A 26,219-nucleotide genomic window follows, 5' to 3' on the forward strand; every position below is an offset into this window, starting at 1 on the left:
CTTACTGTCCCTCCCACAGCAAACTTTACCTAGACAACTGGCTTAGATCACTGTGTAAACTCTTCGGGGGGATGGGCAGGAGGGGGGGGGAGTCAATAGCTTTCTGGTCATAGTGTCATCTTATCTGAAATAGGAAGCTTGCTGTTATTTGCATGCTGAGGGTAAGCTTGTTACTGTAGCTAAAGTAAAAATAAATAAATAAATAAATCCCACAATCCTGCTGGCACTGCACAGTTCCTGTGGTTAGGCACAGGCACTCAAGACCAGGTAAAAAGAAAAAAAAATGGTGACATGTAGGGACCTATTTTAGAAGAAAATTGGGTTTATTTTTGGGTCACAATTTTTTTTCTTTCAATGTTTTATTTTTTGCATGTTAGGGCTTGCAAATGCACTTTAACCATTTATTGTAACAGTGACAGTATATCTACGCCCCTTGAAACTTCATCTTATCTCCAAGGGCGTAGATATATGTACCTCGCTGTGATAGCCCACTCCGCACTCATGTGTGTGTTTCCATGTGCATTCTCATTGTTGGCGGTTAGTATACTGATGAGTGAATAGGAACATGTGCCTGATTGGTGGCAAAACATAAAAGCCTAATTGGTGGCAAAAAAAAAGATATAGATCGTTTTGGTGTGATAAGTAGTGATAAAGTTATTGACGAATGAATGGGAGCAGCGCTGAAATGTGAAAATTCCGTCCATAAGGGGAACACCATCTGTAGTGGTCAAGTGGTTAATGACAAGATGTGACTATATCTCATGAAAAAACTTAGGAGAAAAGGTCATGAATTAGGGCCTAAAAGTTATTTTTGACTAACTGTATTGTAAGCCTACTGCCAGCTAGTAATACACAGTCACTGAATATCCCCAGTAAGCTGTAGATATCACTCTATACACCGGAGAGGTCACATCTGCACAATTATGAGCGCACTCATTCACTGGGGTATCAGCTTAATTTTCATCTCCATCAAAGCCTGCAGAGAAAAGTTCTATTTTAATTGCACAGTAACCCAACAGACCTGAATTGTTACAGTAGTGTGGATGTATCGAGCAGTGACATCTTTTACTTATAAATAGTGGAGGATTTCCCATAGTACACCACAGACTGAACTGCTAGAATAGAAGCCTATGATGTATACAGTGCCAGCGCCCATCCAGGTTCACGTGCAGATCATAAGGTTTTGTGCCCTGTTTGTCTGCACTGTAATCCACAGTTTTGTGGGTCAGAGATGCCAGCTGCCATCAGTGTCCGACCTGGAGGGGGTCACACAGCCAGGGGATCTGATGATGGGAGTTTTAATGCCAATCCGCTCAGATAAGATTTATCAAAAATCAATTTTCACTACGAGGCCAGCCAGACCAAACTGCACTTTGTGAGTTGTGTCTTGTTGCGTTAAAGTGGATAGACAGTCTCACAGATTGTACTAAAGTGCTGCAGACAATGTTAGTGCTTTATAAATACATAATAATAACATAGTAGGGCATTAGACTATTACTATGGCAGGGGTTAGACAGTGAGCTCCTCTGAGGACAGTCAGTTACATGACTATGTACTCTGTAAAGTGCTGCTGAAGATGCCAGCACTATATACATAATAATAATAATAATAATAATAATAATAATAATAATAATAATAATAATAATAATAATACATTAAACTATGACTATGGTAGAGATTAGATGGTGAGCTCCTCTGAGGACAGTCAGTGACATGAAGATGTACTCTGTAATGTGCTGCAGAAGATGTTAGTGTTATATAAATACATAATAATATTATGGAAGGACATTAGACTATGACTATGGTAGGTTCAGATTGTGAGCCCTCCTGAAGACAGCAAGTGACATGACTATGTACTCTGTAAAGTGCTGCATAAGTTGTCAGTGCTATATAAATAAATACATAAATCCTACTACTACTACTACTACTACTACTACTACTACTACTACTACTACTACTACTACTACTACTACTACTACTACTACTACTACTACTACTACTACTACTACTACTACTACTACTACTACTACTACTACTACTACTACTATTAATAATAATACTAATAATAGTAATGTAGGACATTAGACTATGACTATGGTAGGATATGATTGTGAGTTCCCCTGAGGACAGTGAGTGACATGACTATGAGCTCTGTAAAGTGCTGCTAAAGATGCCAGCACTATATAAATATGTAATATAAATATGGTAAGACATTAGAATATGACTATGGTGGAATTAGATTCTGAGGTAAGTCAGTGACATGGCTATGTACTCTGTAAAGTGCTGTAGAAAATGTTGGTGCTAGATAAATACATAATAATATTATGCAAGGACATTAGACTATGACTATGGTAGGATTGTATTGTGAGCTCCTCTGAGGACAGTCAATGACATGACTATGTAAAATTCTGCATAAGTTGTCAGTGCTATATAAATACATAAAAATAGTATAAAACATTAGACTATGACTATGGTAGGATTAGCTTGTGAGTTCCTCTGAAGACAGTCAGTGAATTGACTATATACTCGGTAAAGTGCTGCAGAATATGTCAGTAAATAATATGACAGGACATTAGAGTATGAGTGTGATATGGATTAGATTGTGGGCTCCTATGAGGGACATGACTATACATTGCACTTTTGAAGGTCATTCAGCCTGACAGTGGAAGATTTTCTTCCTGAAACTGAATGAAGTCACTGGCCCTCTTAGGTATAACAGTATTTTTTCTACATCAACAAAAGAAAAAAAAAGTTTAAAATTACATTTTTCAAGATTTTTCTGTATGGAAAGTGAATAACGCCAACACAGTGTACCGTATTTTTCGGACTATTAGACACACTTTTTCTTCTCCAAAAGTGGGGAGAAAAAGTTACTGCATTTTATAGTCTGAATGTAACAATGTACCTGGTGTACGCGGTGTTCCTTTGCATCTGTGTCAATCTTCCAGCTTGACCCCGTAGCAGCAGCGGGATCAGTGTTAACATCTCCCCGGCCGATAGCAGCAGTCATGGCAATGATCTGGAATGTCCATCTTTCAGCTTGTCCCCTGGCAGCAGCGCGATCAGTGTTAACAAGTCCCCGGGTGGCATGGCAGTAGTCGATGTAAGACCGGTAATGCAGGTCCGCTCTTAGTGGCTTTGTACCTGCATCAGCCCCCATGTCAGATAATGTGGGCAGAGCGGAACATCTTCAGCCACGATGCTCGCAGTGTCCATCAGAGGCCACTATACTGCCTTGCTTATTAGTTCACCCTATGACCCCGGCCCACATGCGCCGCAGGTCATGATATTCAAGGCTCTCTTGGACACTGCGAGCATTGTGGCTGAAGATGTTCCCGCTCTGCCCGGATTAGCTGACATTAGGCTGATGCAGGGACAAATCCACTAAGAGCGGACCTGCATTACATCGACTACTGCCATGCCACCCGGGGACTTGTTAACACTGATCGTGCTGCTACCGGGGGACAAGCTGGAAGATGGACATTCCAGATCATTGCAGAGGCTGCTGCTATCGGCCCGGGGAGATGTTAACACTGATCGCGCTGCTGCCGCTCGGGGGAAAAGCTAAAAGATGGACATTACAGATCATTGCCACGGCTGCTTCTATCGGCCTGGGGAGATGTTAACACTGATCATGCTACTGCTACAGGAACAAGCTGGAACATTGACACAGACATTATAAATCATTGCAGTGGTTTCTGCTATACCACACAGGAACACCAGATCACTCTGTTGCAGCCCTCCCAGGAACCTCTCATGATGGGTGAGACCTTATCTTAATTGTAGTGGTTAGTTAGTGTAGCTAGCTTGGGGCATAGGGAAGCAGGGGTTTGTGTAGTGAAGTGTAGTGTAGCTGGGTGGGGGAGGACATCAGTGGTTAGTGAAGTGTAGTGTAGTGTAGCTGGGGGCATCAGGGGTTAGAGTAGTTGGTATGGGCAGCAGAGGTTAGCATAGTTGGGCAGTTTAACTTAGATAGAGACACCTTGGGGGGAGTTTAAAGGTCTATAGGACACTCCTGGACCATGGATGCACCTAGATTTAGTATTTTTTCCTAGTTTTTGCCCTCTAAACCTAGGTGCGTCTTATAGTCCGAAAAATACGGTAATTCTTCTTAGTCTTTAAAATCAAAATAAAGCTGTGTGGAATTCTAGGGAAGCCAAGCTTAGGATTAAAGCGTACCTGAGGTGATATGTGACATGATGAGATCAATGTGTATGTACAGTGCAAATCATATTAATAGCCAGACTGTTTTACTTGCCTTATTTTGCTGCCTGAAAAAGTTAATTTCTAGGCATGGAAATGACAGCTTCTGTCTTGTTGTACCCTGTCAGTAATATAGTAAACATCACTGATAAGCAAATTACAGTCATACAAGTTTTTCTGGCAGGATAGAACTTCTGAGGGCAGGGAGAGATAAAATACATGAACTATTGAACTTTTTTTTTTTTTTTTACTCTGGGACACTTAATAGGCTGCCACTAATTAGAGACAGTAAAACATTCAACCTACTTTGTAAATGTTTAAATGTAGAAGAAAACCGTGGGGAAATTAAGCACTTGAGCCTATCTGGACGAATATGTTTGTCCAGATAGGCTGTGATGCTGCGGCTGCCTGAGGCGCACGATCGCACGAGCTCCAGCATGTGCTCCCGCTGCCTGCCGTTAGCCCACAGATCAATGAATGGGAATATAATTCCCATTCATCGAGCTAAGTACCCCGCAGAAAATCTGACGCCCTCTTATCAGAGGCCGCAGTATTTCTGCATAGAAAAAGTTTCCCTTTTTCTTTCTAGTTCCTGGAAGCGAGATCGATCACTTCCAGGACTTTTTGACTTTTGCCATCTTGTGGCCCAATAATAAAACTACACCCACATCCATTTTTTTATTAAATAAATACATTATTTTACATTTAAAATTAGCTGTTTACCTCCCACACCAAAAATTACCCAAATAAAATTTTTAATGAAAAAAAAATAAAATAAATTACAATAATAATAATAAAAAAACATAAATAGTTACCTAATGGTCTGAACTTTTTAAATATGCATGTCAAAGGAGTATATTAATATATATTTTTTAAATAATAGGCTTGTAAATAGTGATGGATGCAAATTGAAAAAATGCACCTTTATTTCCAAATAAAATATTGATGCCATACATTGTGATAGGGACATAATTTAAATGGTGTAATAAGCGGGACAATGGGCAAATAAAATACATGGGTTTTAATTACGGTACGAGAAATAATGAATTTTTGTCCATTTCTTTTTTAATCTTCCTGTTAAAATGGATTTAGAATAAAATAATTCTTAGCAAAGTGTACCACCCAAAGAAAGCCTAAATGGTGGCGGAAAAAAACAAGATATAGATCATTTCAGTGTGATAAGTAGTAATAAAGTTATTAGTGAATGAATGGGAAGTAAAAGTTGCTCGGATGCATAAAGTGAACAAAACTGTAGACTGAAGTGGTTAAAAAAGTCATTTTTAGGAGTAGGAGGATAAATATAAATGTTTATCTCATCAGTTGATTTTACTTTACTTTAAAGAGAACCTGAGGTGGGATTTAATTATGCTAGTGGGGCACAGAGGCTGGTTGTGCACACTAACACCAGCCTCTGTTGCCCCATGGTGTGCCTCCAGGACCACGCCACGCGCGCCGCTATATCCCCAGCAGTGCTGGCGACACACAGCGTGTCGCCAGCTCAATGTTTACCTATGCGCTGTCTGTCAGCGCCGCTCCCCCGCCTCCTCCATATCGGCGCTACCCGCCCGCGTCCCTTTCCTCCCGCTGATTAGAGGGAAGTGACGCCAGCACTGTGGGGGCTATAGCGGGCCGGCGCGCAGGGGGTGTGCACAACCAGCCTCTGTGCCCTACTAGCATAATTAAATCCCATCTCGGGTTCTCTTTAAGACTAGAGATAAATATTTTCCTATAGAAGTGATTTTGTTTTTGCCCTTTCATTGTTTACACAGTGCTTAGATAATATTTGTGAATGGAGTTGAGACATATACAAATAACAATTATTATTGTTATTTAACAAAAAATGAATAAAAAACAAAACAGAAAAAAAAAACCCTCTTTCTTTGTCTAACAGTTGTATGCTTGATTTTTAAGCTTTGATTTGGACACCTATCGCATGCTTCAGACACTGTTTTTTGCTGTAGAGGAGATTAATATGAACCCGGATATTCTGCCTAATATCACGCTAGGATTTCGGATGTATGACACTTGCAACGTTCCTCATTTTGAGCTACAGGGAGCTTTGGAATTTGTTACTAAATCTAAATCTCTTATCCCCAACTATCACTGCTATTCTAAATCACCTTTCACAGCGGTTATTGCATCGGTGGTGTCTTCAAATTCCATCGTCCTGGCCAATGTTTTAGGGGCCATAAGGTACCCCCAGGTAAGAGAATTCCTTCTCTATCTTAGTAATTTCTACTTGAACTAAAACTGTGATCTAAAGTCTCGTAGACATAATAGATAATCTTTGGCCCATACCATCCTTTTAGGGTGTCTTAGGACCCACAAATTTGTTATGACAAGCGATAAACGCATGGAACTTCTTCTTCTGACCCTCACACCGCAACATACTGCTGATTTATTTGATGACCACCATTCCTTCCTTTCTTGACAGTTGATCCTTAAAGTGGACCTGAACTCTCGTTCAGGACACAAGGAAAACAGGGAGAAATGCACCCTGTGTGCTTTTAGAGAGAAAAGCCTATCTAATTTCCCATCATCTTCATGTAATCACAAGTGCTCAGGTCTGCTTTAAGGGCCACAGTAGCTGAGCACGTGTATGTAGCTTTTTTCAACCAAACCCAACATCGAGCAAAGCATATTAAAAAATTAATAACATCAACTAGTTTAAATGATATGCATTACGATTATTAAAGATGCTCTTGCCTGGCTTTATTTCTGTGTTAAAATAGGATTATACTCCCAAAACTAAATTTCAGTAACTACTCTTAGGTACATAATATAACATTTGAAAGCATTACCAAGTATTCCCTGTGTGTAAAATCATTTATTTTCACTGCAGAGTTCAGTAGAAGCTTGCTTATCACTAGACATTGGCAAAGCTAAGAAATCTCATGTGCCTGTGTCTTCACTCTGCCACTGTGCCTGTGTCTAATTGTCTATTCAGCAGAGGGAGGGTGATGGAAGAGTGAAGACACAGGTACAGGGAGATTCTTTATTTTGCCAATGACTAGAGACAAGTAAGCTTCTACTGATTTCTGCAGGGACAACTTTAAAATGTGCTTCATGTAACTGGGAGTAGTAACTAAAATGTTAGTTTTGGGAGTATAATCCCACTTTTAAAAAAACAAGCTTGATGCCTATAGATAGAGAAAAGACTGGTGTCAACAAGCCTTATCCACTAATGATGGCAAAGTCAATAATACGTCATTGTATGCTGTCAAGTATATTGCATTATTGTTCAGACCCCAATTTTAAGACAAACTTAATGCCCTACTAAAACAAAACAAAACAAAAAATGTTGATCTGCCTGCCTGCAGCTGTGCACCTATCCATACCGACTTAAGATTTGTAGTGCCTGGCTGGATTCTGTTAAGCAGACAAAGGCCTTTTTCTGGATGATGTTGACACTGGCGCCACTGCATTGCATAGCTCTTTTATCAGAAATTACTTTATTGGATCATTAAAACACGTACAAATATAGCTGCATAGTGGCTACGGTCCACCGTTTCGGACCATCACAGTCCTTTTTTACGCCACTCAGCCAAATGAGCAAATGCAAACACACTCTTTATATAGACAACAAACAACCACAGCATAGCAACCAATCAACCAAAACGGTGGACCGTAGCCACTATGCAGCTATATTTGTACGTGTTTTAACGATCCACATAAGTAATTTCTGATAAAAGAGCTGTGCTGGATCTTGGAGGAGTTGCATGATATACCCAGAAGGTACACGGGTGGATCCACTGCCCGCCTGTTCCCTGCATCACTTGAGTGCAGTCTCATACACCTTTTTTAATCACTGCATGGCATAGGCTTTGACCATAAGAGTCTAAGTGTTCATCTTGTCTTTTGGAGAGATTTCTGCATAGGACAATGGACCACTATTTTTGGTGGGCAACAGATTCTTTGCTTTTCCATATGGCAAGATCATGACCCCTGAAATTTCCCACAGTGAACTAACACTAGGACAGCGATCACAGGTGGCATTGTGATTTGGAAACATACAGGCATGCTAAATATCACAGGTAGAGGTCAAGGTTGGTCAATAACTAAGGTGAAATCACAAAACATGGATGGGGCTGGTAAATAGAAGGCTTATTTAATGCAATTGACTAAGCTCAGTGCTAGCAAATGGCAGCAAAAGTCAAAGGCTGAGGACATAGCAGGAGCAGAAGAGTAGGGCTTCAACAATCTGGGGTCATAAAATAACAGACTGGAGCTCTGGGCAAGGGGTCCAAGATGACAGAGCTATCAGCACTGGGAGTGGCTTTTAAGAGGAAAAATTGGTCTGTTTGTGGATGCCAAAGTTGAAACATGATGCAGCAGTGCACTGTAATGCATGTGCCTCCGACCATGGACAGAAGTACATGGATGGGCATGTATGCGCATGCAAACCTGCACACATTCCGGGAAGCAGGTAGGGAGTGGAAATTGTGACTAGCTCACCACTTACTTTTCCTGAATAATAAGTTGCCCCTTTACATGGTTTCTACTTTATTGTAAGAATGCTGGAAAATGTAATATGGCATCTATTGAATTCTCTACTTTGATTGTCACATAGTCCTGCATGATGAGTCCAGTCAACTAAATCCAGACAGCAAAGGGAACAAGATGTATAGCTACAGTATAGCAAGCACATTTGTCACAAAATTAGGTATTGGGTAGGCAGATATGATTGTTGGTAAATTGTTTATTTTATTGGTTTATTTTTCAGATTAGTCCACTCTCAAGTGTATCACTCCTGAGTAATCGGCAGATGTTTCCCTCTTTCTTTAGAACTGTTGCCAGTGATAAGTTTCAGTCTAAAGGTTTGGCTAAGCTCGTTCTGCACTTTGGTTGGACCTGGATTGGCCTGCTGGCATCAGATAATGAATATGGTCAGTCTGGAATTCAGCCAATCAAGCAAGAGATAATCAAAGCTGGAGGATGCGTGGCCTTCACCGAAGCCATTGTTCTGGGCCAACCAGACCGTAATGCTCCTCACATAGTGAAGGTCATCAAAGAGTCAACTGCAACAGTAATTATAGTCTTTGCCATTAGTGTTGATGTAATTCCTATCATGAATGAGATGTTGAAGCAGAATGTCAGTGGAAAACTTTTTGTTGCTAATGCCGGCTGGTCCAAAAACTACTTGTTTGTTATGGACAAGTATTTCCAGGTTCTTTCTGGTGCAATTGGTTTGGGAACCAGAAGTCAAGTAGTTCCTGGATTGGGTGATTTTCTTTTGAAGACTGAGCATTTCTATAGTTTAGAACAGAACTGGATGAAACTGTTTTGGGAAAAGATTTTCAACTGCAGTTTTGGGACTCAGATGATCAATTCAAGTCTGACAGGGTCTCCTTTTAAACAGTGTACTGGGAGTGAGCGTGTGGACAGTGTCAAGAACAGCTCCCTGTACATCACCAGTTTTAAATACACTCACAGCTTTTATGCATCAGTCTATGTTTTGGCCAGATCTTTGGAACACGTGAGAAACTGCAAAAGAAATGAAGGATTCTTTTCCTCTGAGACCTGTACCAACATTTGGAATTTCAAGCCATGGCAGGTAAATTAACTGTGGACTGTGGAAGAAATTACAAACTTCCAGCAAATCAGAGTAAACTCTTTCATTAGTAGATATTACTTAAAGGGGAACCTTAACCTCCCTCCCTGGCCAATGTTGGACTGGGAGCTGGAAGAGCTGAGGAAATCCACTTGCTGGCCAAGCTGCAGTAATGGTGGTGCCCCAGCAAACCCCGGCCGCGTGTATGAAGACGGCCCTGTGGACCCCGGCGATTCTGCACAGTAATAGGTGGCCTGTGTCCCTGCCTACCGCTGCCTACCGATACCGCAACAGAGGATCGCTGTTTAGTGCAGTGTAGTTAATTGCAGTTTAGTGCAGTGTAGTGTAGTTTAATGTAGTGTATTGTATTGCTGTGTAGCTTAGATGGTGGGCAGCAGGGATCAGTGTAGTGTAATGTAGTGTAACTGGTGGGGCAACAGGGCTTAGTGTAGAGTAACTGGGCAGTGTGGTGTATATAGAGTAGCTTAGAAACTGTTTTGGGGGTTAAAGGTCCATAAGACGCCCCTGCAGTATAGACGTACCCAGGTTTAGTTTTTTTAATTTTTGCCCTAGGTGCATCTTATACTGTATGCTGAAGTGTCTTATATGCCAAAAAATACAGTATTTAATATAAAAAAAAGAACAAAATATATTGAAAATTGATTATCTGGATAGTGGCTGGAAAGTGTAATGGTTAAGGCCTCTGCTTCGGGCACAGGCGACCTGAGGTTTAGCCTAGGCTGTTTATTATGTGGAAATTCTCCCCCAAGAGCATTCTCTGAAACCAGAGATCTTTTCTACTGCTTTTAGAACTCTCAGTAATTGAACATTCCACAGAAATCACCTGCCAGAAGTAACAATGTTGCCACTTGTGATACATTTCAGAAAGTTAGTCAGGGAGAGGAAAGCCTTTACAGTGTGCTACCCCTGACTAAATAATTTGTAAATGAATATTGTAAAAAAATAAGTGTTTTTATTCACTATGTTATTTTTGCTACAGGTCCTCTTTAAATAGCACTTGTTTATTGTTTCAGCTTCTCCATTGCATTAAGAATCTGAGGATAACGCTGAGCAGTGGGAGAGAAATTTACTTTGATAGCAATGGAGACATTCCAGCTATACATGATGTTATCAACTGGCAGAAGAGGTCAGATGGTTCCTTCTGGTATATTGAAGTTGGAACCTATAACAGCTCAGCATCATCTGGGCCAACGCTAACCATCAATACCAGCTTGTTACGATGGACGATGGGAGATTCACAGGTGAAAGCTAACTCTAATTTATGGATGATGCTTCAGGAATGATAGAGAAAGCGCAAAGCAAAACCAACGTAGTTGAACCTAAAGGGAGAGGCCGGAGGCCAAGGCTGGATTTATACTTTTTCCCATCCGTAGCTTTTTCTCAAAAACTACAAGGTCTTTTTCTCAGAAGTATTGGACCAATAAGAGAAGGCAGAATTTACTGGTAATCAGAATACCGTGGACATTTTAGACCAATCACAAGACTCAGGAATACTCAATAGTATCTGAGTCCTGTGATTAGTCTAAAATCACTGTGGTAATCCGATTTTAGTGAAAAAAAAAATTATTTGCATATTGGTCCAATGCTTCCGAGTTCCATGATTGGGCTAAAATTACTGAGTTGCAGTAATGCGGTATTTTTTGAAGAAATCCAGTTTCTGAATTCTGTTTTCCGATCAAAAAATGCAGATTTCTGATCGGAAACACAGAAATTCTGTGGAATCCAAATGAGTTACTTTCAAATCCCATGAACATCATATTTTTTTAGCTAAATCAACCTCGCCTCTATGGACCGAAGGTAATCAGGGAGTACGGAGTTGTGTGAGTTCAACTGCAATTTCTAAATGTAAACACAACCTGCTGCTCTATGGTTTTAGCAAATTAAAAAACTTTATTCAGCACATGACATAAATCTTTTTACAAAAATCCCCGGAATTCCCCTATTAAAATAACCAGCATTTGTTGAAGTCTGAATGAGCATCCCTAAAACAGACCCTCTCTTTCATAAAGTATATGGCTCCCTTGGAAAAAAACGCCTCCTTTTTACACATGTTTTGTTCCCATTTGCAGCCTCCTTTTTCATATACAGCAACCCCTCTTCTATTTGCAGCAGCCCACTTGGCCAGCAGCCGCCTAGGCCTTGGAGCATTTTTAAAAATCCCTGCAAATGGCTAGGAAATGGTTACACAACACACTAGTCAAAATTGATTCCAACAACAAGGCCCTCAAGGATTTTTGCTCTTCCAAAAATGTATGTCTCAGAGTGTTTTCTTTTGTGTTTTGCATTTCTCATAGTGGTTTGGAAAGCTGCCCATTGTAATGCCAGATTGGCCCAACTAGGGAGTCAACATACTTCCCCTTTGTATCTAACGACAAGTCCCATCATCACAATGAATTAGATAATCAGTAGGGTATTGTACCGTGTTAGCCATAAGTAAAAGCAAGAAGTTTTAAATCAGGATGATACCATTTATTGGCTAACTAAAAATGAATAAAAATAAGCAAGCTTTCGGCCTTGCAGCCTTCGTCTGGCTTATATCCACAGGATATAAGCAAGCTTTCGGTCTTGCAGCCTTCGTCTGGCTTATATCCACAGGATATAAGCAAGCTTTCGGCCTTGCAGCCTTCGTCTGGCTTATATCCACAGGATATAAGCCAGACGAAGGCTGCAAGGCCGGAAGCTTGCTTGTTTTTATTCATTTTTAGTTAGCCAATAAATGGTATCATCCTGATTTAAAACTTCTTGAATTAGATAAAAGTCTCTGAAGTCCAACTAGCAGTACTGTTCTCCGAAGCACTGCAGTAGACTGCTATTAGGGATGGTTGGAACTGCCAAATTAAAAAATGCAAAAAAAAATCTAAAAATTGGCATGGAATGCCAAATGAATTCCGAATTTAATTAATTTGTAATAATTTGTTTGTTTGTATTTCAAAACTGTATATTTCAGAATTAATTTTAAGATTCATTATGTTTGATGTTTTACTGTGAACAGTACTGCTACATAGTCATATTCGAGTGACTTGAAGTTAAATGCTAAATTTAGCAAGTTTCTTTTTTTGTAAATAAATTGTTGTCATATTTACATGCATAGGTCCCGCACTCAGTCTGCAGCGAGAGTTGTCCCCCAGGATACAGAAAGTCTACACTGCAAGGGCAACCTGTCTGCTGCTATGAATGTGTCCAGTGTCTACAAGGAGAGATCTCCAATCAGACTGGTAAATACATGTACTGTATCTTTGACACTGATATAACTTATCAATTAGTTTTAAATAATCATCAGCATCCATTTTATTTGGCCAAATAAGCTTGAACTTTCAAGGAAGTTGACTTAGCAGTTGCTTAATGGAGACAGACAAAACAAGGACAGAATATAGATATTATATCAAGGACAGTATATACGTTAACCACTTCACCTCCAAGGGTTTTTGCCCTTAAAAGCCAGAGCAATTTCAAACTGTCAGCGCTCCTTCCATTCATTTGACTATAACTTTATTACTACTTATCACAATGAAACAATCTATATCTTGTTTTTTTTTCGTTAACCAATTGGGTTTTTTTGTGGGGTACTTTTTGCTAAGAATTGTTTTATTCTAACTGTATTTTAACAGGAAAAATAAGTAAAAAATTGAAAAAATTCATTAATTCTCAGTTTTCGGCCATCATAGTTTTAAAATAATACAGGCTACCGTAAATAAAATTTACACATTTTTTGCCCATTTGTCCTGGTTATTGCAATGTTAAAAATATTTCCCTAGTACAATCTATGTTGCCAATATTTTATTTGAAAATAAAGGTGCATTTTTTCAGTTTTGCAAGGGTGTTCTTGGGAAGAGAGAGGGGCTAGGGATTGTGGGCAAAACAGTGAGGGATACTGATAGTGATGGATGTGGGTGGGAAGACAGAGGGACTTATTGAGGGTCTGGGGGAAACAGTAAGGGCTAATAAGAGTGCTGGAGGTGGGTTGGTAGAGAGAGAGAGGCTTATTGAGAGTTGAGAGGGGAGAGAGTGAGGGCTAATGTGGGTGCTAGAGGTTGGACATATTGTTATATTGAGAGTGCTAAGTGGAAGTACAGGGCATATTGAGGTTGAATGGGAGAGAAAAGGAGCATTATTGAGGGTCTGGGGGAGAGACTGGGGCCTATTGAAGGTGGGCTTATTTAGAGCCTGGGAAGAGAGAGGGTGAGGAATATTATGCGGGAAAGGGTGAGGAGAGAAGGCGGTTATCAGAGGTCTGGGAGAGAGAGGGATAGGGATATGGGGGAGAAAGAGTGAAAAGAGAGGGGGGGCTATAAGGGGTCTGATGGGGGATAGAGTGAGGAATATTGAGGGGGGAGTGAGGAGAGGTGGCTATTAGGGGTCTGGTGGGGGGGATAGAGTGAGGAATATTGAGGGGGGAGTAAGGAGACAGAGGGGACTATTAGGGGTCTGGTGGGGGGGATAGAGTGAGGAATATTGAGGGGGGAGTGAGGAGACAGAGGGGACTATTAGGGGTCTAGTGGGGGAGGGATAGAGTGAGGAATATTGATGGGGAGTGAGGAGAGAGAGGGGGCTATTGGGGGTCTGGTGGGGGGATAGAGTGAGGAATATTGAGGGGGGAGTGAGGAGAGAGAGGGGACTATTAGGGGTCTGGTGGGGGGGATAGAGTGAGGATTATTGAGGGGGGAGTGAGGAGAGAGAGGGGGCTATTGGGGGTCTAGGGTGGGAAATAGAGTGAGGAATATTGAGGGGGGAGTGAGGAGACAGAGGGGACTATTAGGGGTATGGTGGGGGGGATAGAGTGAGGAATATTGAGGGGGGAGTGAGGAGACAGAGGGGGCTATTAGTGGTCTGGTGGGGGGGATAGAGTGAGGAATATTGAGGAGGGAGTGAGGAGAGGGAGGGAGCTATTAGGGGTCTGGGGGAGAGAGGATGTGGAATATTGGGGGGGGGTGAGGAGATATAGAGGGCTATTGGGGGTCTGGGGGGAGAGAGGGTGAAGGGGCAAGTGAGGATTCTGGGGAGTGGATAGAAAAAGAGGGAACCTACTAGGGCTCTGGTGAAGAAAGGTCAGTGAGGACTGATAGGCAGTGACTAAAGGGAGACAGCACTCACCTCTCAAACCTCCCGCTGTTTGTGTGGGGGGGCGAGCTTGTGACACATCTCTGTCCTCTCTGATGCTCCGTCCTCTCTTCCTGCTGTCCCAACCAATGATTTGCAGGGCCAGAGGCAAGGTAGACAATCAAGCAGCTTACAGGCACGGTCCTGTGAGGGGCGGAGCTACCTGCAATCTGGAGGCAGAGCTACCTGCGATCTGGGGGCGGGGCAAAGCAGCTGTCATGGAGGACAAGGAGACAGAGGAGAGGCAGAGAGCAGGGGCCGGTGTGGACCCCTACAAGAGCGCGGGCCCGATCGCCAGTGCGACTGCTGCGACCCCTGCTCCTAAGCAAATGGGGACACCAAAAAGCCACTAGGACGCAGCTAGGATCTACAGGATGTCGCTGGAGGCTCGATGAGTATTTTGTTTCCACAAATACCCACACCCCCCAAGAAAAAAAAGTCCCCGTTATCCCCTCAGGCATGCTAGTTAGTTGAGACTTCTGGTTGGGTTCTAAATAAGGGGGACTTTGCTGTACTATAAAAAAATTTCGTTTTATTTTCATTCTCCTATTTCTGAGACTCTCCTCCCTGTTTTTATTGATGCCATCAGTTGAATGCAAAGTGAATTTAATTCTTCCCAACTAGAGCTAAAAATGAACAATATCTTAGCAGATGTTTTAGCAGAGGTTTCCCCCACTCAGTCCAATATAAAATGAAAGCTTTTATGGTTTCTAAAATTAGGACCATTGTGCCATAAATTACTTCTCGAACCAGGTTGCAGTAGTTAATTTTCTATGATCTATTTTCAAAGCCCAATAACTGTATCATGCTGATTCAATTTCATATGTCAACTAAACAACAGTGTGCTTTTATGGCCTAGATTCCATTGAATGTATGACGTGCCCTTGGGATCAATGGCCAGACTCACAGAGGACCAGCTGTGTTCTCAAAACAGTCGAATTTCTCAACTTTGAAGAGCCACTTGGAACAACCTTGTCATCCGTCAGTGTTTTGTCTTCCTTCACTCCTTTTTTAATTTTGAAGGTTTTCATGCAACACAAATACACGCCAATAGTTAAAGCCAACAATTATGCACTAAGTTGTCTTCTCCTGGTGTCACTGTCTTTGTGTTTCCTTTCTTCATTGGTGTTCATTGGATACCCACATCCTGAGAAATGTCTTCTACGCCAGGCATCTTTTGGCCTGGTCTTTGCTCTATGTGTTTCTTGCATATTGGCCAAAACCATCATGGTGGTGTTGGCCTTCATGGCCACCAGACCAGGCAGCAGTCTTCGGAAATGGACTAAACCTCAAGTGTCCTATTTCATCATTTTTGTGTGTTTTTTAATACAATTTATTTTGTGCATTATTTGGCTGTCAGTTGCTCCTCCGTTTGCACAAAAAAATATTCAAACCAAACCTGGATTTATCATTGCTGAGTGTAATGAGGGCTCACTTGTTGCCTTCTGGACTATGTTGGGTTACCTGTTCCTTTTAGCCACTATTAGTTTCATTGTAGCTTTCCTGGCTAGGAGACTCCCTGACAGCTTTAATGAAGCCCAGTTTATTACTTTCAGCCTGCTGGCATTCCTCAGTGTCTGGATATCTTTTATCCCAGCATCCCTCAGTGCTCAGGGTAAATACACTGTGTCAATGGAGATCTTTGCCATCTTGGCCTCCAGCTGGGCTCTGGTCATTTGTATGTTTCTTCCCAAATGTTTCATCATATTGTTGAGACCGGACATGAACTCCAGAGAAAATCTCATGGGAAAAAACAAAAAAACATGATATGTCTCGCACACTTTCAATAAATAAAACCTTTTAACTAATGTGTTTGATTTCACATACTTTTCTGGTGTCTAGTGAGATTTTACCAAAAGGTGAAATATTACTACATTGCAAAATATGGCTAAAAATACATCTGCACTGCTGGCATCCAAATTTCTCTGCATTGCTGGTACTTAAATAGACACCATGGTGGCGTCCAACCGTCCGCTGTTTGACAGCGCCCAAGTTTCCTGTTTCCTTAATATTAACCTATGGTGGGCTCTCTTCTTATTGGCAGCTGGGCCTTGCTGTGCATCCTGGGAAAACCAAATTATCCACTCAGGAGATGTTCATTCCATGCTTCCCATCTAAATTTTGGTGTTGTACCACTTCTTGGGTTTGCCCGTGCTTGTTCAGCCAGAAAGCCACCACATGACGAATCACTGGGCTTTTCTTTGGTAACCAAAAAAGGGTGGATTTGCAACAGGAGAAAACATACAAATCTCGCTCATCCCCACTGGAGACTCAGGACAACATTGAATGAAAACAAAAACACCCTTTAGCAAACTTTAGAACACTCCATGAATTACCATATTTTTTGCACCATAAGATGCACCCGACCATAATGTGCACCTAGGTCTAGAGGACAAAAACCATCGGAAAAAAATTCTAAATCTGTTGTGCACATGGTGCAGGGGCGTCTTGTGGAGCTTCTTCCAGTTATCATGTAGATGACGCGTACCCTCATACACGTCATCGCGGTACTTCTGCTCTCTCTTGACGCGACTTACAAATGTAAACAGGAAGTGTGTCAGAGAGAGGGCGGAAGTACCAGATGGTACTAGCGCCTGTGATCTCCGGCTGCCCGCTTCCTGCCCTCCTCCTGCCAGGTACTTTGGGGGACTTCAATGTAATTTTATAGGGTCCAGCAGAAGGGAGAGGTTAGCGGGGAGGGGTGGGGGGCATTTCCGACCCCCCCCCCCCCCGCGCTCGGGGCATGCTCTCCCTTTATGCTGGGACCCTATAGGGGGCCCCAAAGGGACATGTTCGGGTTGGGTTCGGGGTTCGGCCCGAACATGCCGAATATCGGGGGCATGTTCGGCCGAACCACCCCGAACATCTGGATGTTCACCCAACACTACTTGGCACGCTGCTTGTAGGGGTGGACACATAGGACTCCTGGCGCTGGTCCAAACTGTATTTTTGGAGAGAGAAAATGTGTGTCTTATGTTTTTAAAAATACAGTACTAACTGGAGATTAATAGTCAACTGTGAAGTCATTACCTGTCCTGTGCACAAGATTCTTCACTTTCTCTGCACTGGAGAAATCACATCTCAATAATTACTGCAGGAATAATTTTTCATTTGGGAAAGTAATTACCTGTAATTCTTGCAGGACCCCTTGAGAAAGGCCTTTATTTTAATTGCAAAGTGTCTTAGTAGGTATAACTCATTCCTGCTATATGGGTGATGAAAGCAACCAAACATTTTAGCTATAAATAGAGGAGGACTTCAGAGTGTATATTATTATACGTAGACTGAACTGCTGCATCTTCAGCTCTGAGATGTTCACACTGCCAATTGCCACCCGTCTTCATATACAGATTGTGAGGATCATCACTCTGTTCTTCTGCAGTAAAGTTCAGATGTTTGAGGGACAGAGATGTCAGCTGCCGACAATGTCAGACCTGGAGGGGATGAACAAGTTCGGGGATCTGATGGTGGGAGTCTTGTTACCGATCCTTTCTGAAAAAGTTTATCAAAACATTTCTTTCTTTACTAAACCACCCAGGGCCAGTTGTACAACGTAAGTTTGTGGTTTTTTAATTATTTTATTTTTGTCAATAAATAGTTTGTATTAGACTTGGAGAAGACTTGTTTAAATCACTTGAATTTTGTCGCATAATTGTAAAACACACGAAAAAGAGCACTTAACGAAAATCTTGCTCTCTTTGATTTGCATTGTACCATTTTAAAATTTCACAGAATGTTGTCTTTTGCCTGCATACTGTGTGTGATCCACATTCTACAATTCTTTCCTATGGAGCCACAAAAACGCGCTTTTGTAAAAAAAAAAAAAAAAAAAATGACACTATGTTTTTTCAATAGTTGAAAAGGCAGATTATTGTGTTGGTTTAAAAAAAAAATATTTACAAGTTGTGAAAATATCACCTAGGAGGAAACTCAGGTAGAAATGTTCATCGGATATGGGCCAATAAATAGTCTCATGATTCCAGATAAAATAATTGAATATTTCCATGCCAGGTGCGTTAAGCTAGAATAATTTAATAGCCAAGCAAGACCTATATACATAAATTAAGTAGCCATGTTTCCCAGATAACAAAAAGGTCAGGCATGGCAGTGCAGCACAAGGGCAGGCATGGGGCGCAGCACAGGGGCAGGTATGGCAGCGCAGCACAGGGGCAGGCATGGGGCACAGCACAGGGCAGGTATGGCAGTGCAGCACAGGGGCAGGTATGGCAGCGCAGAGGCAGGCATGGGGGCGCAGCACAGGGGCAGGCATGGGGTGCAGCATAGGGGCAGGTATGGCAGCGCAGGGGCAGGCGTGGGGGCACAGCACAGAGGCAGGCATGGGGGCGCAGCACAGGGGCAGGCATCGGGCGCAGCACAGGGGCAGGCATCGGGCGCAGCACAGGGGCAGGTATGGCAGCGTAGCACAGGGGCAGGAATGGGGCGCAGCACAGGGGCAGTTATGGCAGTGTAGCACAGGGGCAGGTATGGCAGCGCAGCGCAGGGGCAGGCATGGGGCGCAGCATAGTGGCAGGTATGGCAGCACAGGGGCAGGCATGGGGGCACAGCACAGGGGCACGCATGAGGCGCAGCACAGGGGCAGGCATGGGGCACAGCACAGGGGCAGGTATGGCAGCGCAGTGCAGAGGCAGGCATGGGGGCGCAGCACAGGGGCAGGCATGAGGCGCAGCACAGGGGCAGGCATGGGGCACAGCACAGGGGCAGGTAAGGCAGCGCAGCGCAGAGGCAGACATGGGGCCCCGGCACAGGGGCAGGCATGAGGCGCAGCACAGGGGCAGGCATGGGGCACAGCACAGGGGCAGGTATGGCAGCACAGAGGCAGGCATGGGGGAGCAGCACAGGGGCAGGCATGGGGTGCAGCATAGGGGCAGGTATGGCAGCGCAGGGGCAGGCATGGGGGCACAGCACAGAGGCAGGCATGGGGGTGCAGCACAGGGGCAGGCATCGGGTGCAGCACAGGGGCAGGCATCGGGCGCAGCACAGGGGCAGGTATGGCAGCGTAGCACAGGGGCAGGAATGGGGCGCAGCACAGGGGCAGTTATGGCAGTGCAGCACAGGGGCAGGTATGGCAGCGCAGCGCAGGGGCAGGCATGGCGTGCAGCATAGTGGCAGGTATGGCAGCACAGGGGCAGGCATGGGGCACAGCACAGGGGCACGCATGAGGCGCAGCACAAGGGCAGGCATGGGGCACAGCACAGGGACAGGTATGGCAGCGCAGTGCAGAGGCAGGCATGGGGGCGCAGCACAGGGGCAGGCATGAGGCGCAGCACAGGGGCAGGCATGGGGCACAGCACAGGGGCAGGTAAGGCAGCGCAGCGCACAGGCAGACATGGGGGCGCAGCACAGGGGCAGGCATGAGGCGCAGCACAGGGGCAGGCATGGGGCACAGCACAGGGGCAGGTATGGCAGCGCAGAGGCAGGCATGGGGGAGCAGCACAGGGGCAGGCATGAGGTTCAGCATAGGGGCAGGTATGGCAGCGCAGGGGCAGGCATGGGGGCACAGCACAGAGGCAGGCATGGGGGCGCAGCACAGGGGCAGGCATCGGGCGCAGCACAGGGGCAGGCATCGGGCGCAGCACAGGGGCAGGTATGGCAGCGTAGCACAGGGGCAGGAATGGGGCGCAGCACAGGGGCAGTTATGGCAGTGCAGCACAGGGGCAGGTATGGCAGCGCAGCACAGGGGCAGGCATGGGGCGCAGCATAGTGGCAGGTATGGCAGCACAGGGGCAGGCATGGGGCACAGCACAGGGGCACGCATGAGGCGCAGCACAGGGGCAGGCATGGGGCACAGCACAGGGGCAGGTATGGCAGCGCAGTGCAGAGGCAGGCATGGGGGCGCAGCACAGGGGCAGGCATGAGGCGCAGCACAGGGGCAGGCATGGGGCACAGCACAGGGGCAGGTATGGCAGCGAAGCACAGAGGCAAGCATGGGGGTGCAGCACAGGGGCAGGCATGGGGTGCAGCATATGGGTAGTTATGGTAGTGCAGGGGAAGGCATGAGGACGCAGCACAGGGGCAGGCATGAGGTGCAGCACAGGGGCAGGTATGGCAGCGCAGCGCAGGGGCAGGCATGGGGGCGAAGCACAGGGGCAGGCATCGGGCACAGCACAGGGGCAGGCATGGGGACGCAGAACAGGGGCAGACATGGGGTGCAGCACAGGAGCAGATATCGCAGAGCAGCGCAGCTCAGGGGCAGGCATGACGCCCATGCCGCACCCAACTAGATACGCCACCGTGGACCACAGTATTAGTAGTAATAACTGGTCATGCTATTGTAACCATGCCAAACAGGCAGAACTGCTATTCTGGTGTCCGTGCTTACAACTGCCTCATATTCAAAGCAAAATTTGTATGCTTTGATCTATGGCTCTAACTTATGTTTCGGGAAAAAATGGGTTGCCTTGTAACCCATGTTAGTATTACTTTACCGTAACTTTATTTACCAGTTCTACTTTATCCATTTCGTATACAATTTGTTCCTATATCAGGCTCTCTGTTTCTTCTTTTTGTACCTCACCAAGCAATAATTGATTTAAGCACAACATTTTACTGACAATCGTAAGCTTCTGGCACGACACGTTTATTGTACAGGGCACAACAAGTGTGCAGTTCAGCATCCACTTTGAAATAGTGTTATAAAAAAATGCTTAGTTTTTACAGTAATTATGTATAAATTATTTAGTCAGTTTTTGCCCATTGTTAAATCTTTCCTCTTCCTGATTTACATTCTGACATTTATCACATGGTGACATTTTTACTGCTGGCAGGTGATGTCACTGGAAAGCGATGGTGCTTGCTTTTTTGACCGTTGTAAACAGCTGTTATTTCCCACAATGCAACAAGGCTCCTACTGTGTGATGTCAGTACCTCAGTACTGTGAGGCATTGACATAATTTGTGGGAGTAGTTTTACCACAAAATTAGCCATACAGAGGCCCCCCAATGATCCGTTTGTGAAGAGGAAACGTTTTCTCATGGGAAAGGGGATATCAGCTACTGATTGGGATTAAGTTCTATTCTTGGTCACGGTTTCTCTTTAAAGCCTGTTTCCACTGGATACGCCTTGACCTGATTTCTGAAGAGCTGGTCTTTTGCCAAATTCAACATCAACAATACATTTTCAGTCATGTCAATTGGGGTTCTTTGTTCCTACTAGTACATCTAGTACAATGCGACTCCTCTCTCTGGAATCATGTATACACTGCACCATGCATTTCTGCCGCAAGTGTGTTCCTGTATCATGCGGTACAGCTAAATGGGACTTTCCAATCATACCAAACATTGCATATCAAACGCACCAGAAAATCACATGGGTTATACATTTGCCTTTTGAAGTGGAAATTGGCCTTTAAAGGGAAGGTTCACGCAAAATAAAAAAATGAGTTTCACTTACCTGGGGCTTCTACCAGCCCCATGCAGCCATCCTGTGCCCTCGTAGTCACTCACTGCTGCTCCAGTCCCCCGCTGGCAGCTTGCCGACCTCGGAGGTCGGCGGGCCGCATTGCGTACATTTTTACGCATTCCCGCTTGCGCAGGAACATTAACACATACATTTTTACGCAGTACTGGTTCAATGCGTAAATTTGTATGCATTGAACCAGTAATGCGTAACAATGTATGTGTTAATGTTCCTGCACTGGCAGGAATGCGTAAAAATGTACGCAATGTGGCCCGCCGACCTCAGGGGTCGGCAAGCTGCCAGCGGGGGACTGGAGCAGCAGTGAGTGACTACGAGGGCACAGGATGGCTGCATGGGGCTGGTAGAAGCCCCAGGTAAGTGAAACTCATTTTTTTATTTTGCTTGGACCTTCCCTTTAAAGTGGGCCGGAACTCTTGCACAGGACAGAAGGAAAACATAGATAAATGCATACTGTGGCCTTGATTCACTAACTGGCACTAAGCCGGTTAGTGTGCTTTATCACTTAGTGGGCACAAACTACAGCGTTAACCTTATCTGAGGTTAGTGTGCCTTAACTGAGGTTAGTGGGCCTTATCTGAGGTTAGTGTGCCTTATCTGAACTTAGTGTTAAGTAGCTTTGTGCACACTAAAAGATGCACAAAGCTACATTGCGCACTGCACTGCGCACAGCACGCACAGGGTAATGCGTCAGTCCTTGCGCGCGGTGTGACGATATCGTCACACCCGCTATACTGTATATGATGCGACCATAAGGTCCCATAGGATATGATGATGATGGTGCACTGATGCGCCGTTTAGATCGCATCCTATGCGACCTTAATTTCGCATCATGTACAGTATAGCGGGTGCGATGTTATCGTGCAGTGCGCGATGTAGCTTTGTGCATCTTTTAGTGTGCACAAAGCTACTTAAGGGGCACTAAGATCAGATAAAGGCACAGTAACCTCAGATAAGGCACACTAACTCAGATGAGGCCCACTAACCTCAGATAAGGCACACTAACTCAGATAAGGCACACTAACCTCAGATAAGGCACACTAACCTCAGATAAGGCACACTAACCTCAGATAAGGCACACTAACCTCAGATAAGGCACACTAACTCAGATAAGGCACACTAACCTCAGATAAGGCACACTAACTCAGATACGGCACACTAACCTCAAATAAGGCACACTAACCTCAGATAAGGCACACTAACCTCACATGAGGCACACTAACCTCAGATAAGGCACACTAACCTCAGATAAGGCACACTAACCTCAGATAAGGCACACTAACCTCAGATAAGACACACTAACCTCAGATAAGGCACACTAACCTCAGATAAGGCACACTAACTCAGATAAGGTACACTAACCTTAGATAAGCCACACTAACCGGCTTAGCGCCAGTTAGTGAATCAAGCCCTGTATGTATTCAGACAGTTTAGCCTGTCTAATTCACTCTCATCTGTGACTAATTGAAATTGTAATTTGATCTCTCAGCCGTGTCAGATCAGAAATCTCTGCAGCCTCGGCAGAGCGGCTAATTTATAAACACAAGATGTTAACCCTGTGTCTGCTTCCATGAAAGCCGGAAGTAAGCACACTGCCCATTTATTGCAGGATTTCTATTAGCTGTGACAATGACATGTTTTCCTTTGCTCTGAGCTCAGGCCCACTTTAATGCTTCTTCTCCTCTCATACAGAGTGGTGACGACCTACTGAACTTTTTATCTCTATCTCACTATCAACAGTACAATATGCTTCAATAGCACTAGCAGTTGATCCACCCGTTTAGTTGATGAACACATTTTTCTTCGACACCATCTTCCTAAAACATGGAATATCTTAAACTTTAACTGCCTGTTTGCCATTTTTCTGTACCTCAAAATCAAATAGGAAAATTTGAATCATAAAACTAATAAAATTGTGAGTTGTAGCGCTTGTTAATCAAGTAATCAAGTTGGCTGCATAGAGTAAGTGGGGTTACTCACATCCCCACCATAGATAGATACACAGGCCCAAATGCAATTCCCTTTTTCTCCTGAGTTTTCTCCTAGGAGATCATATTTCATCTTCTGTTTAACCAGTTCGCATTCAGTCGTTTTTCGCTTCATGCATCCGAACAATGTTCACCTCCCATTCATTAGCCTATAACTTTATTACTACTTATCACAATGAACTGATCTATATCTTGTTTTTTCCGCCACCAATTAGGCTTTCTTTGGGGGGTACATTTTACTAAGAGCCACTTTACTGTAAATGCATTTTAAAAGGAAGAATAAGAAAAAAACGGAAACAAATCATTATTTCTCACTTTTCGGCAATTATAGTTTTAAAATAATACATGCCTCCATAATTAAAACCCACGTATTGTATATGCCCATTTGTCCCGGTTATTACACCATTTAAATTATGTCCCTATCACAATGTATGGCGACAATATTTTATTTGGAAATAAAAGTGCATTTTTTCCGTTTTGCATTCATCACTATTTACAAGCTTATAATTAAAAAAAAAAAAAGAAATATTTCATCTTTACATAGATATTTAAAAAGTTTAGACCCTTAGGTAAATATTTGTGTTTTTTTTTTTTATTGTAATGTTTTTTTTGTCTTTTTTAATTAAACATTTTATGTGGGCATTTTTGGGAGGGTGGGATTGAAATTGTATTATTTTTTGGAAATATATGTGTATTTTTATTTTTAATTAACATTTAGATGTAGTTTACTTTTTGGCCACAAGATGGCAGCCATGAGTTGTTTACTGTGACGTCACTCTAAGCGTACCACGTACGCTTAGAGCGACATAGGAAGCAGAAAAAGCGTAGCTTCCGAGAGAAGCTGTCGCTTTTTCTGCGGGGGAGAGGAATCAGTGATCGGGCACCGTTGCCCGATTCACTGATTCACTGGCTAACAAACCGCCGGCCGGGAGCGCGCGTGCACGCGCGCGATCGGCCGCGTGGACGCGCAGGAGCGCACATGGCTTCCTGGACGTGAGTTTCACGTCCAGGAATGTCAAATAGTTAAAATAACTTTCCAGTACTTTTCAACTCAAAAAAAGTACCAAAAAGTAAATGGTAAAAGTACTATCAAATTATTTTGAGAATGTATTGCTTTTTGGTGGCTTAAAAGGAATTGTATTGACAAGTTTAAAAATATCATCTAGGAGAAAACTCAGGAGAAAAACGTTATTGCATATGGGCCCCAGTGTAATAAAATAACTCCTGCGCCTCTGCAAACAATATTGACAAAAATGTATTTTCATAAAACACAGTTACATTAAAATAAATCATAAAATATGTCAGATCTGTGATCAAACCATAGACAAAATTCTCAATGCCACCTTCCTCAACAGGTAACCAGAATAATTAGGTTAATCAGAATAATTAGGAAATTTGAATCATAGCCACCCACCCGGCCTTCACTCTAGTCAAAAAGCACAATTTTAAACTTACATTTACACAGTAAAACTTTTTTTTTTTTTTGCTTAAAGAGGAACCCCAGTGAAAATAATGTAATAAAAAAAGTGCTTCATTTTTACAATTATTATGTATAAATGATTTAGTCAGTGTTTGCTCATTGTAAAATCTTTCCTCTCCCTGATTCACATTCTGACATGTATTACATGGTGACGTTGTTACTGTGGGCAGGTTATGTAGCTGTCTCTAGCTGCTCTGGCTGTTACAGACAGCTGTAAACAGCCATTTCCTGTCTGTGAACATTGTTACATTGTGGCAGTTTGCCCTGAGTACCGCGGTACTCAGAGCTTCTTGTGGGAGGGGTTTCAGCACAAAATCAGTCACACAGCGCCCCCTGATGGTCTGTTTGTGAAAAGCATTCTATTTCTCATGTAAAAGGGGGTATCAGCTACTGATTGGGATAAAGTTCAATTCTTGGTTGGAGTTTCTCTTTAAAGGAACCTGAG

At 43.5% G+C, this 26,219-nt stretch overlaps 2 protein-coding genes across 2 annotated transcripts in view; both read left to right on the top strand.

The window, feature by feature from the left end:
- Positions 1-2,220: 2,220 nt before the first annotated feature.
- LOC137562043 (extracellular calcium-sensing receptor-like) lies at positions 2,221-16,639 on the top strand. The gene is made up of 7 exons (XM_068273384.1): positions 2,221-2,247; positions 4,076-4,101; positions 6,115-6,406; positions 8,927-9,757; positions 10,789-11,016; positions 12,867-12,990; positions 15,732-16,639. Exons 1-7 carry the CDS (start codon positions 2,221-2,223, stop codon positions 16,637-16,639), a joined length of 2,436 nt encoding a protein of 811 aa, XP_068129485.1.
- A 1,544-nt stretch (positions 16,640-18,183) lies between these two features.
- Positions 18,184-26,219, top strand: part of LOC137562044 (extracellular calcium-sensing receptor-like) — a 46,908-nt gene continuing 38,872 nt past the window's right edge. Inside the window, exon 1 of the mRNA XM_068273385.1 lies at positions 18,184-18,425. Within this exon, the coding sequence (XP_068129486.1) occupies positions 18,184-18,425 (242 nt within the window). The remainder of the gene's footprint in view (positions 18,426-26,219) is intronic.

Source organism: Hyperolius riggenbachi, chromosome 3 (genome assembly GCF_040937935.1).
Source record: "Hyperolius riggenbachi isolate aHypRig1 chromosome 3, aHypRig1.pri, whole genome shotgun sequence".
Taxonomy (NCBI): Eukaryota; Metazoa; Chordata; class Amphibia; order Anura; family Hyperoliidae; genus Hyperolius; species Hyperolius riggenbachi.

Bases quoted from the DNA above. Each gene is read 5' to 3' on its own strand.
- LOC137562043 (XM_068273384.1), top strand. From the start codon at position 2,221: ATGACTATGGTGGAATTAGATTCTGAG. The intron at 2,248-4,075 runs GTAAGTCAGTGA...CTCTAAACCTAG, and splicing joins TGGTGGAATTAGATTCTGAG to GTGCGTCTTATAGTCCGAAA. The intron at 4,102-6,114 runs GTAATTCTTCTT...TTGATTTTTAAG, and splicing joins CTTATAGTCCGAAAAATACG to CTTTGATTTGGACACCTATC.